The sequence below is a fragment of the Lolium rigidum genome, chromosome 6, assembly GCF_022539505.1.
Source record: "Lolium rigidum isolate FL_2022 chromosome 6, APGP_CSIRO_Lrig_0.1, whole genome shotgun sequence".
NCBI lineage: Eukaryota > Viridiplantae > Streptophyta > Magnoliopsida > Poales > Poaceae > Lolium > Lolium rigidum.
Window position 1 is genome coordinate 279,703,710 of NC_061513.1, and position 16,151 is coordinate 279,719,860.

The following is a 16,151-nucleotide window of genomic DNA, read 5'->3' on the forward strand; positions in this document are numbered from 1 at the left end:
GAAAAATAGGCCCCCGGGTTTTCGTTTCGTCCAATTCCGAGAATATTTCGTTACTAGGATTTCCGAAACCAAAAACAGCAGAAAACGAGAACCGGCACTTCGGCATCTTGTTAATAGGTTAGTTCCGTAAAATGCACGAATATGACATAAAGTGTGCATAAAACATGTAGGTATCATCAATAATATGGCATAGAACATAAGAAATTATCGATACGTCGGAGACGTATCAGCTAGCCGGCGATAGGCCTTTTCCTAGTAGTGAAGAGGGCCATCAAAGGTCAAAATACCCAAATCATGTTCATATTGGTTTGCCTTCAGTAAATATATCTAAGAGAACATAGAGTGAGAGATATTGTGGCTAGAAAGCCACTTCGTCCTGTCCATCGAACCCTAGTTCTCGCAACCGCCAGGCCCTCTTTCCTCCTTCCTCGTCCTTGCCGCCGCCAGGGGCACGCTCGGGCGAAGCCCGGACGGTGCTGACGACAACCAGGAACCTTCTTCCCCTCACGCGGTGGTGGTTCCGCGGGCTTGTACGATCGGTGGGGCGCGGCATTGAAAGTTAGTGTAATCAACACCTTTATATCCTAGCCGGTTGAGGGCTTTATCAGCTTAAAGTCGGGCTCTTGAAGCCTATTATCTAAAAAAATGTAAAACTTTGGATATCAGGCTATGTATGTAAAATTAGTAAACAAATACTCAAGCATAACAAGCATATGATTGTTGTTGGAGAATTGCAAATACAGTGTGCAGGTGTTGTAGGTGTTCTGTCATATTCTTGTTATAAACGGGTATGTCATCGAAGAATACCATGACAAAGCTATGGAGAGTGCCTTGAATATGTCATCAGGTATTGAAATGTTGCCGGTGCGTTGGTTAGGACTAATGGCATGACTGTATGCTCATAGTGAACCATATGGGTCTTGAATGCTGTCTCTGGGACCACCCAAGACACCAACCAAGAATGGACCACTGTCGGTAAAGCATATACTACTGATGTTGAGCTCCCAAGAATATGTATGACTGTGAAGTGAGAGGTGGAGTGCAGTAAGTGAAGTGTAGGGTTTCGTAGCAGAAAACAAAAAATTATAATTAGCATATCTTGATTGTCCGGATCTTTATAAGAGTAATGTTGCGACGGAGAAGCTTTCGGTGACATACCCTTGTAGAACGAAAAATGGTTAATGTTCCGCTAGAACATGGATGATGTAGTCGTACTCGTCGCCGACCTCATGATCGAGATGATGTCCTCTCATACAACGTCGAGTGCCGCAAGTGGCAACACCTTGTAATTTCACACACATGTGTACGGTGCTCAACGATGCTCCCGACTCCGATCCAGCGAAGCTACGGAAGTAGATCTTCTGGATCTGAATCCTAGTAGTGCTCCCGCGTACTGGGTAGGGTTGTCTCCCTCCCTACGCGAGTACTTTGGGGAACCGCACAAAGAGAAAAACTAGCGAGAGAAAGAGAGATTTATCTATTTAATTTTGTATTTTCCTCCCTCCACGTGGCCACTATATATATAGGGGTAAGGGGGACTAGGGGTTAGAGTTGACAAGGTGAACAAAGGGGTGGGGGAGGTGGTACGCCGGCCGGCCCCCTCTTTGGCCCATGGGGTGGTCGGTCACACTTCCTTAATGGGCTCCCCTTCCGGGAGGGGCCCATTTAGGTGTAGGGAGCCTTTTTAATTAAATAAATGACATTTTAATATATTAATTCATTTAATTAACATATTAAACATATTGTTTAATTACCAATGATTCAAGACACCTCCCTAATCACTCCGAACATCTTTCGGATACTCCCGGAACCCTTTCCGGATCTCTCTATTTCCGATGAATCCAACACTATCTTTAGTTTCGATGAACCCTTAAGTGTGTTACCCTACGGTTCGAGAACGACACAGATATGATCGAGATGCCTCTCCGATCAATGATCACTAGGGTGTTCCGGAGAACAATAATGACCCCATATATTCCACAAATATGTGATCATCGTTAGAACCATTACGTCAAGTCTCATTCTATTTGTTCTGTGATACCGGCACTCATCCGAGATATGATCACCGGTATCACGATACCTAGTTTAATCTCGTTATAGACGAAGACATTCAACTCGTTCCCGTTTGTTTCCATCCCCATAACCTAGTCATACACTGCGCAGCTTTATGGATATAATCTCACCGAGTGGGCCGAGAGTATCTACCCATCACGCAGATGAACAAATCCTGCTCTTGACACATACGCCTCAGCCAGCCCCTTCGGAATACTCGAGAACACCTTTATGAGCACCCTTCCACACGATGTTTGATGCAATCGGAGCAGCCTTCGGTGATAGCGATTAGATATGATCTCGCGATCTAAGGATTTATGTCTCTATGATTTCACAAACATCATAACATTGAACTCGGTGACATGACCGCGTTACAATACTTATATGTTGGGTAAGTCTATCATATCATTCACCTAATGATATGACTCCATTATCAATGACGTGTGTCCATGATCAGGAAACCTCGATCATCGAATGACTTCAATAAACTAGTACGTCTATGCTTACTAGGGACCCTAGTTTGTTTACAATACCACACATGTATCAATATTTCCTATTAATACAATTATAGCATGGTACAAAACTATTATAAACTATTGAGATACAATAATAAATAATACATATTATTTGCCTCTAGAGCACTATCTCCAACATGAAGCACATCTTTGTTCGCTTGGGTAAATTGAACTAGGAGAGGTCCATCTTCACTCTGCCTAGTACGGAGTTTGTGTGTTTGTGATAGCTTCACCCTCTTCAGTGTTGGATTGGTGTTGGATTGGTGCGGTGGACCTATTCCCAAACACACCCAAAATAGTATAATTTGTTAACATCAATTTTAGAGTTGTCAACCCATGCCACTTTAGGACCACTACTTATGTAGTAGACATAGGTGGTTACAATTTTCACGATGTAATTCTCAATGATCGATGAATCCCATAGTTGACTTGCACTTGGCAAGGGCCTTTCTATCTTCTTATTTTGTTGTAGGCTATTGACTTATGTAGACGCTTGAGATAACCAACCACTCTATGCATATCCAAGCTAGAGGAGCAAGTCTCTTTGCTAAGCGGAAAGAACATGATGATAATGTGTAGATGCAAGTTGGAGTAGCAGGTCCCTCCACTAAGCAGAATGAAGGCAAGTATGAAAAAAGGAAGGAGGAGAAAAAAAGAAAAGCATAAAAAAGGAAGGAGTTGAAAGGCGTTAATGAGGAGAAGAAAGAGAAGGGGCAGATAGCTTCAGCGAGGTACCATGCACAAATGGTCCATTAACTATACGATGGTTTCGTGGATGATGGAGACCAAGCCAAATTTGAGGACATAGTTAATTCAATGATACCAATGCTTACTTTTTTAAAATGATTGAACTAGTACGCATTTTCATTGAGTTTATATTTCATTGTTTTCCTAGAGTGTTGTTAGCACGTATACATCCTAAATGCAGGTCAAGGTGAAAGTTAAGGAACAATTTGATGATGAACATATGAGAGGAAAGCAGACTCTCGAGCTTAAATTCAACCTAGATGATGAGGCCCAAGGGAAACACTATGAAACTGAGAGGGACATGCCGAGGCCAAAAATGGTCCAACTTGTGCCATTGGCTTGACCAATTTATACTAACTTTTTTACTACTATATAGCTCCTTGTCACCAAATTGTAAATATATTTTAATACAAAATACCATCCAACTAAAAAAATTGTACCTAAACATGGAATACTAAATATCTCAGTTTATTCTTGTACATCTCAAACATGTATCGTTATAATGAAACTTAAATTTGTGAGGTGTTACTATACAAAAATTAATCATTTTGGTGAATAGAAAGTCTATCCAAATATAAAAATAGAAGTCAATAATTAAATATGATAAAAATCACTTCCATCTACGAAACAATAGCGTTAATTAATACTCGTCTAAAATAGGTCTGTATGATTTTTCAAATTCAGTATGTACAAATATCTTGATAGAGTCTTATGTTCTGCACGAGTCTAAAATATATTTGACAAAGGTTCCCATGGTATAACTGGGACACCAAGATTTAACTAATAGAATTCTAGAGTGTACAAGATGGGTTTTTACGAATCAAGCTTACGAGGTGTCACGAGTAGTTTTCCTTTAACTTCGCTCCTCTTAACCTATCCCTACTCAAACATGAAAGGATAAAACAAAATTTGTTGCTCCAATCTCTTCTCTTTCTACTAACTGCGTCAACTTTAGCGTGTCCCTAGCTTTTCTTTTTTGACAATCAATCAATACCACATATGGGTGAACGCTATCCTTATAAGGGCCCCGGCTGTATTCATAGAACGGTAGGAGACGAATGAGCAGAAACAAACCGCTTATTCTCCCTGCGATTCCTAATTATTGTTGTTGTATCCGATCTCAATACTCACCCCATATCCACGCATAGGCAACGGAATATATCAGCATTGCCCATAACGATAAACGATGAACTACTGTTCTCCTTGGTTAACTATTTTCATTGGAACTAACGTTTAGACACTCACATGTGAGGAGCACAGCAAACAAACCACCAAAGAATGTTTTAACAGTCTAGTACATCCTGCAACGTATATAAGATAGTGGCAAACGGTGCTATTGGTACAGCCTCTTTACATCGCCGGAGGGTGTACCTGATCCAGACGTTCAGAGACATTGCAATTGATACTGAGACGAGACATATAAGAACCACAAAACAACCACCAGCCGACCATAAGTGGCAAGCTTCAGGAACATGCAAATTGCCCTTGAACAAGTGGTGCTATGTGTACCGGTACAACTGGATCAAGCGAAGTGCGGCCCTCTCATACATATTTCTGGCCTTGAGAAGCTTTGTAGCATCTGGCAGAACTCCTTGGCCTTGCTTCCAGCAACTGAGCGGTCAAAAGCTACTGTCATGGTCTGTAGCACTGTTGCCCACTCGAGTAACCGTTTCACAAGAGCAGCTTCATGGTTAGTTGCTCCCAGGTTATTAACTTTTACTTCTTTGAGGCAATTCAGAGTGAGTTCCTCGGTTTTCCAGTTAGGCATCTGATCACAAACACAGCCTGCTGGGCACTCAGTTACCTGGACCAAGGTGCATAGCAGCGTAATAAGATTAACTGATACAACTGCATACCATAGCATAAGAATGATGCAACTGAGACTGCCTAAATATTTAAGTTATTTCTCTTAAGAAAATTACAAAGAGTAACACCTGGAAATTAGTGTGAAGCCACCTGCTGCTGAGTATATGATTGTTCTATCCAATCAAACGTTGCACAACAAACATTATTTTATCATTTACAAAGTTACGTATTGCGTTTTTCTTTGGAAAAAGGTCAGGCATTGTGCTATTGATGAGCCATGCTGAATGGGAACTTAAATCGAGCTTACCATTGTTATTGATGCGACATTTTAAACATATGCTCCAAGCAAGGCCCTATATTAATGTCTCAAGTGAAATTCACATCACCGCCTCGTATGTATAACAAAAGCTGTCATAACCTCCTCCGAGGCTCCGATTCCAACAGCTCCGCTCAGGAAGACGATATCATCTCACCCGTCCTGCACCGCCACCCTCACCTCCCTCTCTGGTGGCTGCCGCCCGTCAGCGACCTCGCCGCATCTCCTCCTCCCCTGCAATCCCCCTACTCCTAACCTAACAATCACAAGATCACACTGCTCTAAGAGAAAGATGGGTCACCCGAGAATGATCTTGAAGAACTGGTGCAAATAATAAGGCGTCCCATTTCTTTGTTGGAAAAAAATTCTGAATCATGTTGACTAGTTTTTCTCACTTCCACCAGACTAACGATCTTTAAAATAGGAAACCTAGGACAAAGTTAACAATTCCTAGAGTAGCATGCGTTGTCACTGGGAGATTCATAAGTCATATACTCGTATTTGCCTCATATACAATTTGGAGCAAAGCATCAAGGCATTATAAAACTTACCACCTAGAGCACAGAAACTAGCAGCTCAACCCTATGAGTGCCAAAAAAATATAAATGCATACTAAAGTATATGAAGCAAACAAAGCAATGATAGTATTATCACCGGATGGCTAGTTTTGCAGTCAAGTGTAATAGTCAGCTTTCTGACACCAGTACACATACTGAGGAGATGGAACAAACTGGTTCCAAAGGAATGTCCGTTTGTTTCTATAAGCAGGTTCATGGCCACAATCTTTGGTAGCCTTGTAATGTCTTCCATCAAGTACTCATGGTTAGTAATTTCCTGCAGTAGAATCATAGGAAGTTAGAAAAAAGAAGTAAAGATGGAAATGGCACAAGCATCTCGTTAAAAAAAATCAATAACAAACAAGTCTGAGCTCATGTGCTCCCATGAATAATACTAGTATACTCACAGTGCTAGTGTGCAAAATAAATGATAACTGCTCAATGGAAGAAAGAAGTAATGGCATTCAGAGGATATCATGCTACTAGGAAGGATAAACGGTCGGATGTGGCAAGCCATGTTTCATTGACTTAGGCAAAGAAAAACTAGGAATAACTCACATAAGAATCAACTCACCAGTGGATAGAGAAGCATGAAAGTCAGAGTCTGGATGAGCTTAAAGTGCGACAAAAGCTTGACTACTTTATGCGAATGGTTATGTCCATATACGAAAGAAGGGTAGGTGGCCAGCCGCTGTAGATTTTCCATCTCGCCAAGCTGGGTGGATCTTGGATCATAGGCATCCATCCAAATGAGGGACAACAGCTGAGGAGAGGAGATGGTTGCAACCGGTTGATTCGTGGTCGTGCTGGAATGGAAGCAGCAGATCACACTTAAGAATAGGAGTGACGGCGCGGTAACAGTGAGCTGCTCCAACCCCGTGCACAGTTCTCAGCATCAATCCCTTAAGAGAATCAGAATGAATGGTGAAGTTGCCCAAACCCCAGGCATCACGGACGGTGAGACTCTGCAAAGATGGGCACCGCGGTGAGGAGACAGCTTCACCGAGCATGCACGGACCATGTAGCTGGACGCAAATCAGTTCGAGATCGGTGAGCCGGGCGAATACGCCCAATGGTTGCACGGCCATGCCAAGATATCCTAAGTCGAGGTGGATCGAGATGGCGTTCTCGAAGCAGGGCAGCTCAAAGGCACCTATTTCCCGAGCCTAGGGCGGCGCGGATGCCCAGGGGCTCAATGTCGGCGTAAAAGCAGAGCTTCGGGAGTAGGGTCCAGAGGCAGCGCCAGCGACTGGAGAGGACGCTGGTCCGAGCGGCGACGGCGTTGTCGACGAGATTGAGGAGGATCTGGAGAAGAAGGTCGTCGGGAAGCGCGCTGAGGCGGTCCTCGCTGCCGCCGCCATCGGAGAGCTTGGATCTCTTGGTGGGGATCTCCCCGTCGCGGCGCTCCATGGAAGGTCGACGTTGCCGATGGATGAGGGACGGCGATGGTCGGAGTCGCCGCCGGCTCACATGTGCGACCGTGGAAAGGCTGGGGCTGTCTCCACTCTCCACTGCTAGTGCGAACTGCCAAGAGAGTGTCCTCCTTTTTCTTTTTGAGGGAAAGGGAGCTTTTATTCATCAACCAAGTTTACAGGGATATAAGTGATTTCTGGCGTCCCTCATCTCCACTCGTTTGCCCTCCCACGCCGAAATCCGGGGAAATTTATGTCCGGATTGGACGTAAATTTGGCGTGGGGAGGAGTAGTTTCCCAGCTGCGATCTCATGCGAAGACGACGATCTAAATTTGAAAAACGGAAACTTGACAAACTACGGCATAAAACGGTTGAATTTAGACTAAATTTAATGATATTTACTATATAGAAGTTCATACATAGAGGACCGAATTCGACTATATTTCGAATTCGGCTAGGGGAATACAACTGTAAATATTAAAACACGGCGCTCTACATGCCGAAATGGCGGTAGAACACTGTGTAGTCCATGTCACCGTCGCCGCCATCGTCTTTGGAGCTGTCGTCGTCGAACTGCGGCGGCGCCGAAGCCCCCTGGCTGCTGCCTTGGCCGGCGTCTCCCCACCGGCCACTGGTGCGAGGCGGGGACGGTGATGGCTTGTACAGGTCGTCGTCGGAGGCTTCGAGGTCGACGACGGGGACGGCGGCGCCGGATGGAGGAGTCGCAGGCCGGCGGTAGCGGGCGACGTCCTGGAGGAGCCTCGCCTGCCGCTCCGCCTCCTCCTTCTCCCACTGCTCCCTCGGTGGCGTTCTAAGCGGGGACGAGGTCCTGGAGGGACCTCGCGATGACGGCCTCGAGGATGGCCGCGTCCTCGGCGCTCTCGGCCTCCTCCACCTTCACCTTCGCCGGCTTGCGCTTCCGCTCGCCGGAGGAGTCCTGTTCGCGCTTCGGGCGGAGGCGTCCTTGTGCCGCCGAGGGCTCGCGGATGACGATGCCGCCGCCGCGCGTGCGGTTGCTCGGCGGCGAAGCCGGCTCCTTTTTTACCGGCGCCAAGGATGGCGCCGACCTGGAGAGCGACCTCGACGCCGTGTCGGAAGACGACGAGCTGGCAGCCATGCACCGTGGCTGCCGCCGTGTTTCCCCGGCGGTGGTTGGCCGATGCCCTCGATGGAGGGGGCATCGTGAGCGCCGGGGTGTTGCCGCCCTCGATGTGCTCGAGGACGTTGTGGAGCGTACTATTCGGCGCGCTCCACCATCGCCGGCGACCCGCGGCGTTGTTGCGCGGAGGCGGAGGCGGCGGGCCGTCGTAGGACGCCAGTTCCCGCTCCCACCTCTGGAGGAAGAAGGAATTCCACCTCGTGTAGTTCTCGGGGTGGTGGCGCGGGTCGGCGCGTTCTTCCTCCGTCATCGCCATCCGAGCCTCCTCGATGGCGGCGTCGAGGGCGTGGCCCCGGGCGGCGGCGGGATTGGCACGCCGCCGGCACTTAGCCGCCACCCGCCGCCGGGAGGCTCGGTGTCCCGGCGGGCAGTGGTACCCCGCCTGGTGGAGGATGTGCCCCTCCCACGCGTTCAGCGACCGGCGGGGGAAGCCGTTGTTGGCTGCGCCGTCTTCGTCGTTGAACGCCATCGGGAGAGTGGAGGAGAGAGGAGGGAGAGTGGAGAGAGAGTGGAGCAGGGATACGCGTCGCGGCGGGCGGAGCGGCGTATATAGGCGCGGCTGGCGCCGGCGATTAATGCCGCATGGAATGCGACGCGTCCGCGGCGACCTGACCGGCGGCGGCCCTCATGCGCGCGCGGAAGACGATGCGCGTGTCGCTGACCGGTCGGGGCCACCTCCGCGGCGAAGACGAAACGAAAGCGCGGGAGAGATTTCTCGGCGTTTCGCGCGCTTTCGCTTCGTCCGGAGTCCCCGAGCGCTCCCCGGTAGGCCGGGGTTGGCGTGGGCTCGCCGGATGGATGAAAGCCCAAATCCGGCGAAAAACGAGGAACCGGGGGCGCGGCTGGGCCATTTTTCGCCGTCCGGATGAAAAAATGGCACGCCGGGGGCCTGTTCGGGGAGACGAGTGGGGATGCTCTAACGACCAGCTGGTAGAGATACAACAGCTTTTACAGGAGAATGAGCATCCCCATTTGACTCCCTAAACTCATGACTAAAAGAAGCCACCCGGAACAAAGAACTCCTATACTCAATTTCCTTCAACACCATGACATATCGGCAGGGCACCTTGTTGTTCAAGTTGTTTATTACTTCCAAACAATCACAAGCAACCTTTATTTCAGTAAGTTGGAGATCAAGAGCAAGCGATAGAGGTTCATTGCAAGCTAGAGCTTCCAGACTAGCTGGATCATTTTGCCCCTGGTACACCACAGCAGATGCTCCAATATACTTCCCTGTTTCGTCTCGACAGACTGCTGCAACGGCTCCCTTGTCCCCATGCCTCGAGATACCACCATCAACATTGATTTTAAATTGACCTACCTCAGGGGGAAACCAGAGAGTGTCCTCCTAGGTTAATACGAGAAATCAACGGGCTTTGTTTGTGGGCTGCTGTAATGTCGGGCTTTGTTTGTACGGTGCTATATTCTATCCGTATGAAATTGTGTGGCATGGGAGTACTGGCAAAACATGTACACCGATCAGGTCGGTGGCTACCGGCCACCGCACACCTCCTGGTCGGGTTTGGGCCAGGCCCATTTTTCTCTGTTAAGCATGTAGTAGTTCAGTTTCGTTCTCTTTTCTGTTTTCTGTTTTGTTTATCCTGACAGCCCCGGCTATAATCAAAGAGCGGTACGAAATGAATGAGCAGAAACAAACCACTTCTTCTCCCTGCTGTCCCTAATAGGTGTTTGTATCCAATCTCTCTACTCACCCCATTTCTAGGCATATGCAATAGGATATTACAAGATTAACTTCAGCAAACGATGAACTGCCATTTTCAGTCACATTGGAACTAACGTTTAGACATTCACATGTGAAGAGCATAGCAAACAGACCACCAAGAATGTTTAAACAGTCTAGTACATCCTGCAACGTATACAAGATAGTAGCAAAAGGTGCAACTGGTACAGCCTCTTTACATCACCGAAGGGTGTACTTGATCCTGACATTCAGACATTGCAGTCGATACTCAGATGAGACATATAAGAACCACAAAACGATCACCAGCCAACGGTCAATCTTCTCGAACATGCAAAGTGGTGCTATGTGCCACGGTACAACTAGATCAAGCGAAGTGTTTCCCTTTCATACATACTTCTGGCCTCGAGAAGCTTTGTAGCATCTGACAGAACTCCCTGGCCTTGCTTTCGGCAACTGAGCGGTCAAAAGTTATTCTCATGGTTTCTAGCACTGTTGCCCACTTGAGTAACCGTTTCACAAGAGCAGCTTCATGGTCAGTTGCTCCCCACCTACTAACTCTTACGTTTTTGAGGCAACTCAGCGTGAGTTCCTCAGTTTTCCAGTTAGGGGTCTGATCGCAAACACAGCCTGCTGAGCACGCAGTTTGTACCTGAAACAAGGTGCACATCAGCGTAATAAGATTAACAGATATGATTAGATGCCATAGCATAGGAAAGATGCAAAAACAAGGTGCATATCAGCGTAATAAGATTAACTGATATGAGTGGATGCCATAGCATAGGAATGATGCAACTAGAAATTCAGAGACTGCCATAGCATAAGAATATTTAAGATATTTAAGATAATTCGCAACTAGAAATTCAGAGACTGCCATAGCATAAGAATATTTAAGATATTTAAGATAATTCTCTTAAGACGTTCACAAAAGAGTAACACCTGGAAATTAGTTTGCAGCCAAACTGCTCCAGAGTATACGATTGTTCTACTAGGTAGTCAGAATCCCGACCCAACTTCTAGAATCCTACGATTTGACGATCTTACATCACCATATCGATCCAGATCCCACTACGAATCCCAGTCAGGTAGAATCCATGTTGAGTCCCAATCCAAATCAAAGAAAATTATAAAATAATGTAGAATCTCGATCCTTTTTATGAATTTTTCCGACTCTACTAACTCATTATTTTCCCATCCGCTAAACCATATAATGGTACTACTTAAACATCCCAAGCCTTTTTCACTTGCTTCCCTTTATTTACCTACAAAATCTCAAATGATCTATCACTAGAACATTATTGCTTGAAACTTTATTTATTATTACTTTTATCTCCATTATACTATTACACAAACTGTGATAAAAAGATCTTCTCTAAGTAAGTATGGTAGGATCTCAGATTCTACGATTTGATAGGACGACTCGATTCTACCAGATGAAAATCGATCTGACTCCGAATCCCAACCCTAAGAGCATCTCCACCAGTACCCACCAAATAGAAGCCGGTGCCGGCATTGCCGTATATAGGGTGCCGACACTGCATCCTCTATTTGGGGTGTTGTTCCCACACCGGCGCCCCCAAACAGGGCTGCCCCGATATGATTTTTTTAAAGACAAACTAAACATTTTCTATAGTTTCATTTTCATGTCATTTAGGATGGAGGATGAATAATGTTTTAGGGCAAATCCGAGTAAAACATTATTCACTCCTCAATCCCGGATGACATGTGAAACCTGCTTCATCTCTAACCTACTACCTACTATCCACCCGGCTCTATGGAGGTGGACGATCGTCCGCTGCTCTCTCCGATGCTCTCTCTGCTGCTCCTCCGTCGTCGATCCCCCGCTGCTCTCTCGGCCACGAACATCAAGTAGGCCGCTCTATCCGCGGCCACCGCCTCCTGCTTCTGCTCCAGCTCCTCCCGCCGCCGACGGTGCCCCACCACCTGCCTTCGTAGCCGCAGCTGCATCTCCACCAAGCGCCGCCACTCGTAGACTTCATCCTGACGCTGCTGCTCCTCCCGCATCTCCCGCCGCAGCGCAAGCTGCTCCCACCCCTGCTGCCGGCGCACCTCCCACCGGTGCTGCCGCTCCGCCTTCCGGTGACGCCGCCCCGCCTCCCGCAGCTGCCGCTCGTCCGCAGCAAATGCTTCTACGGTCACCGCTAGCGCCGCCTCCTCCCACTCCTCGTACTCTGCTAGCTGCGGGTTCTCCTCCACGACTTCTACGGCCGCCTCTAGCGTCGCCTCCTCCCACTCATCGAACATTGGGGACTTAGATTTTTGCACTAATGAAGTGAGAGGCGGGGAAGGAGGGATAATATAGACCGGCGGCGAAGAAGGAAACCTACTGCCCGGCGTCGTGGCGGGAGATCTCCCACGCGACGCCGTGGCGTCACTGACAGGTGGCTCCCACGCCCAAAAAATTTCGTGCCGCGAGGCGCCGGCGCGCCCGATTGGCACCCTTCGCCAAGGGCCCGGTTTCCAGCGCTTCTATTGGGCTCGAAAAAGCGCCGGCGCTTTTTGGGGCGCGCCGGTGTGAGCCCATTTTCGACCCCAGGCCCCAAAATGCTATCGGCGGCGCCGGTGGAGATGCTCTAACTACCTACTAGCCTACCCCAACTTGCTTGGAAAAAAGGCTTTGATGTTGTTTGTTGTTGTAAAGTCAGGTATTGTTCTATCAATGAGTCATACTGAATAAGATCTTAAATCGAGCTTAGACCATTGTTATTGATGCAACATTTAGTAACACATGCTCCAAGCAAGGCACTGTATTATATTATCACCTAAACTCTTAACTAGTTCATCAAGATTGAACCTCTGTGCAATGCCTCAAGTGAAATTCACATCACCTCCTTGCATGTCTAACGAGAGCTACCATAATCTCCTCCAATTCAGACAGCTCCTCTCGGGAAGCCGCTTTTTCTCCACTCCTCATACACCGGCACCCTCACCTCCCTCCTTTGTGGCTGCCGCCTGCCGGTGGCCTCACCACCTGTCATCACCGCCATCTCTTTGTATTTGTGAGAATACGAAGTAGGTATCTCATTACTTTGTTGGAAACAAAATCCCACGTCATACTTATAGTTTTTCTCACTTCGACCAGACTAACGATCTTTAAAGAAGCAAATGTATGGCCGAGTTACCAACACCTAGAGTAACATGCATTGTTCACTGGGAGATTCATAAGCCATATATTTTCCCTACATATAATTTGGATCAAAGCATAAAGCCAATATCAAACTACCACCTAGGAGTGCCAAGATTTTTTTTTTTTTTGAAACGGAGAGTGCCAAGAAATATAAATGCATACTTAAGTATGAAACAAACAAAGTAAGGATAGTATTATCACCGGATGGCTAGTTTTGCAGTCAAGTGTAATAGTCAGCTTCCTGACACCAGTACACATACTGAGGAGATGGAATAAACTGGTTCCAAAGGAATGTCCTGTTGGTTCTATATGCAGGTTCATGTCCACAATATTTGGTAGCCTTGTAATGTCTTCCATCAAGTACTCATGGTTAGTAATTTCCTGCACCAAAATCATAGCGAGTTATAAAAAAAAGTATAGATGGAAATGGCACAAGCATCTTGTTTACAAACTCAATAACAAACAAGTCTGAGCTCATGTGCCACCATGAATAACAGTATACTCACGGTGCTAATGTGTAAGATAAATGCTAACTGCTCAATGGAAGAAAGAAGTAACAGCATTCAGAGAAAAACAAGTGAGAATTTTATATGCCTATGGTTGAAACTGAACTGCAAGTCTCCAAAATAATGGCACAACTCACATAAGAATCAACTCACCAGCCGATAGACAAGCTTGAAACTCAGAGTCTGGATGAGCTTAAAGTGCGACAAAAGCTTCATAGTGTAGCTATTGACTACTTTATGTGAATCGTTATGCCCATATACGAAAAAAGGGTAGGTGCTCAAGCGCTGTAGATTTTCCATCTTGCCAAGCTGGGTGAATCTTGGATCATAGTGATCCGACCAAATGAGGGACACTAGCTGAGGAGCAGAGATGCTTGCAACCGGTTGATTCTTACTGGGAAGGAAGCAGATGATCACACATAACGATAGGAGTGCCGGTGCGATAACAGTGAGCTGCTCCAATCCGTGCAGTTTTTTCAGCGTCAATTCCATAAGAGAATCAGAATGAATGGTGAAGTTGCCCAAACCCCAGGCATCACGGACGGTGAGATTCCGCAAAGATGGGCAACGCGGTGAGGAGACAGCTTCACCGAGCATGCACGGACCATGTAGCCGGATGCAAATCAGGCGGAGATCGGTGAGCCGGGCGAATACGCCCAATGGATGCACGGCGAGGCCAAGATACCCTAATTTGAGGTGGATCGTGGTGGCGTCCTCGAAGCAGGGCAGCTCAAAGGCGCCTATTCTCCTGGCCTCGTCCACCGATCCGTCCTGCTCCACCGTGTTGACGAGTTTTAGATGGCCGGAGAGGCGGCGCGCGGCGACTGGAAGCCAAGCCGCCACGGACTCGGGAGTGGCGTCCAGTAAACCGACTTTGAGGTAGTGGAGAGCCGGCGCTTCATGGGATTCCAGGGCGGCGCGGATGCCGAGGGGCTGAGCGCCGGGGTAAAACCGGAGCTTCGGGAGAAGGGTCCAGAGGCGGCGCCAGCGAGTGGAGAGGACGCTGGTCCGAGCGGCGACGGCGGTGTCGACGAGCTTGAGCAGGATCTGGAGAAGAAGGTCGTCGGGAAGCGCGCTGAGGCGGTCCTCGCTGCCGCCGCCGTCGGAGAGCTTGGATCTCTTGGCGGGGATCTCCCCGTCGCGGCGCTCCATGGAGGATCCAAGGATGGACCCTGGTGCGGCTCAGATCGCGGTCACGCTTGGGGGTTGGAGACGGAGTAGGGTAGCCGGTACCGACGCGGTCGCCGTTGCCGGTGGATGAGGGACGGCGATGGTCGGAGTCGCCGCCGGTTCACATGTGCGAGCTGTGGGAAAGGCTGGGGCTGTCTCCACTCTACACTACACTGCTAGTCCGAACTGCGAAGAGTGTGCTCCTAGGTTAATAGGAGTACTAGAAATCAACGGGCTTCCTTTGTGGGCTGCTGAGCATCTCCACTCGTCTTTCAGGGCCCATAGGAGGTGCCGACGGTAAAACAAAAATAGAGGCCGGCTGCTAGTGGCAGCGTAGAAAAAATAGATTCATAGATAGTTTGGCATCCGTGACTAATATTTGTATAAATTTAAAAATATAGGCATAAAAAAATTAAAAATCTAATAACCGCCGCTGTTTCCGCCACGGTACATCGCCCGCCGCGTAGTCCTCCTCCTCTTCGTCGAGCTCCTCCTTCTTCGGCTGCGGCATGTAGCTGTAGCCCTGGCCGGCGTCATGTGCCTCCCGTGCGGCATGCTAGACTGGCTAGCATCGTCGTCGCTGTCCAGGTTGATGACGAGGCCGAGGGACTGTCCAGGTTGATGACTGGCCTACGAGCAAGAGCCTCCTCCGGCTTGTCCTTCACCGTCGCCAAGAAGCGTGGCGACGACGTATTGTAGGGGGAGTACCTGGCCTACGACCCTCGCGACGAGGAGGATCGGGAGGAGGAGGAGCGCGAGGAGGAGGACGCCTGTCGTCGCGCTGCCCACTGGTCGTTGCCACGCGGGGCCGCCAGCTGCAGCTGCCGTGGTGGCATTTGCAGGGGCGGGTCGTTCCCGTCGGCGATGTAGCGAGGACCCACACGAGGGTCCTCCCGGGCACGCTCCACCACCGTCGCCGTCAGCTGGCGTTGTTGTTCGCTGGCGGATCACCGCTGCCGTCATAGGTAGCGAGGCGGTCTTCGCGCTGGTGCTAGAAGAACGCCGTCCACGACTGGTCGTTGTCCGGTGACCACCGCGGGTCATTCCGCTCCTCCGGCGTCAG

At 48.5% G+C, this 16,151-nt stretch overlaps 2 protein-coding genes across 2 annotated transcripts; both read right to left on the reverse strand.

The window, feature by feature from the left end:
- Positions 1 to 4,575: 4,575 nt before the first annotated feature.
- Positions 4,576 to 6,820, reverse strand: LOC124668210. Its single transcript, XM_047205381.1, has 3 exons — positions 6,568 to 6,820; positions 6,091 to 6,270; positions 4,576 to 5,118 (listed from the first exon to the last, which is right to left on the reverse strand). The coding sequence occupies exons 1-3, from the start codon at positions 6,736 to 6,738 to the stop codon at positions 4,837 to 4,839; spliced, it is 633 nt and encodes a 210-aa protein (XP_047061337.1). The 5' UTR covers positions 6,739 to 6,820; the 3' UTR covers positions 4,576 to 4,836.
- Positions 6,821 to 10,410: 3,590 nt separating this feature from the next.
- LOC124667312 lies at positions 10,411 to 14,420 on the reverse strand. The gene is made up of 3 exons (XM_047204616.1): positions 14,072 to 14,420; positions 13,614 to 13,793; positions 10,411 to 10,916 (listed from the first exon to the last, which is right to left on the reverse strand). Exons 1-3 carry the CDS (start codon positions 14,408 to 14,410, stop codon positions 10,632 to 10,634), a joined length of 804 nt encoding a protein of 267 aa, XP_047060572.1. The 5' UTR covers positions 14,411 to 14,420; the 3' UTR covers positions 10,411 to 10,631.
- Positions 14,421 to 16,151: the final 1,731 nt, after the last annotated feature.